General features: G+C 51.8%; 1 protein-coding gene across 1 annotated transcript in view; it reads right to left on the bottom strand.

The window, feature by feature from the left end:
• Fgd5 (FYVE, RhoGEF and PH domain containing 5) overlaps nucleotides 1-1,201 on the bottom strand; it is a 72,248-nt gene extending 71,047 nt beyond the window's left edge. Inside the window, exon 1 of the mRNA XM_023705955.1 lies at nucleotides 1,080-1,201. Within this exon, the coding sequence (XP_023561723.1) occupies nucleotides 1,080-1,201 (122 nt within the window). The remainder of the gene's footprint in view (nucleotides 1-1,079) is intronic.
• Nucleotides 1,202-1,289: the final 88 nt, after the last annotated feature.

The raw sequence follows: 1,289 nt of genomic DNA, 5'->3' as shown, positions 1-1,289 counted from the left end.
CCAAATGCCTAACAGAGTCAACTAGCAAGTATTTCCTGTGTACCTACTATACTCTCTGACCTGTCTCACGCCCTCCAAGGCCACTGACCATAAAAATGTGGTACTGCTAGGTGGCACACACCTGTAATCACAGTACCCAGAAAGCTGAGGCAGGAGGATCTTCAAGTTTGAGGCCAGCCTGGGCTACAAAGCGAGTTCAAGACAAGCCTAGAGATACTGTCTTTTTTTTTTTAAACCCAAACCAAGAAAAACACATGTGTCCTAACTGCAGAAGGGCACAGTGACAGTCCTCACCTCTCCCTGATATCCAGATGTCACCCCAAAGCCTCATGTGGTCACAGGTGGGGCTTTTCAGAGGTGGCTGGATCACGGTGAGTGATGCTGGAAGCAGGAGTGTTCGATTATTAAATCTGCCCATTAATTGCTTTGGCGTGGGTTGGGGAGATCCAGGGTGCCCCACTCTGAGTATGAGTACTGCCTGCCCTAGGTAAGGAAAGCCTGGATAAAATCTAAGGGACAGAAAGAGAGCCTGTCTCTTGCAGCCTACTGCTGGCTACATTCTGTCCGCCTGCTCCGCGATGCCCCTCTGCCCTGCCACCATGCCTTGAAGCCAGCCCACTATGAACTAAACCCTCTACAAACTGTAAGCCAAATAAGCCTCTCTACCTTTAACGCCGGGTGTTGGGTCTTTCGTTTCAGCAGTGAATAAGGGAAACACATTCTACCTGAACTCTAACAAGTGAATGTTAACAGGATCTCAGTAGCAGCCCCCAATGGGCTTCTGGGACCTGATAAACCTGGCTTGCTGCTGCTGAGGGGCACAGGCCTAGGCACTCTGTGCTTCCTGCTGCTTGGTCATGAGAGCTCACTGAGAAGGGTCTTCATTATTCAGATAAAGAAACTGAGGCACAGCCATGAGGCAATGTGCTCAAGGCCTTGTACCTGCCTGCACGGTGGCTCTGAGACTCACCACAGTCTTTGAACCACTGAGCCACATGACCAGGAAGTCTGGTGATTGGCACCCACATGTCTTAAAAAGGAACCTCCCTTGTGCTGGAGACAAACACAGGACCCTGTACCCTTCAACCTCACAGCTGTGAACGCCTAGGACCAAGCCTACCAGGGTCCCAGGGCTCCCTGATGCCAGATCTTGGGGCAGAGCTGCGTGCAGGAAGCCAAGGCAGTGCAAAAGGCTCGCCATTGTTATCTGGAGGGTTATATTAGGAGCAAAGGGTCTCAGCTCCCGGCAGTGCCACAAGCAGGAGGCAACCTTCCCTGAGCAGGGCTGG

This window comes from Octodon degus, unplaced genomic scaffold (genome assembly GCF_000260255.1).
Source record: "Octodon degus isolate 3935 unplaced genomic scaffold, OctDeg1.0 scaffold00233, whole genome shotgun sequence".
Lineage (NCBI taxonomy): Eukaryota > Metazoa > Chordata > Mammalia > Rodentia > Octodontidae > Octodon > Octodon degus.
This window is presented reverse-complemented; position numbering and strand designations above follow the sequence as displayed.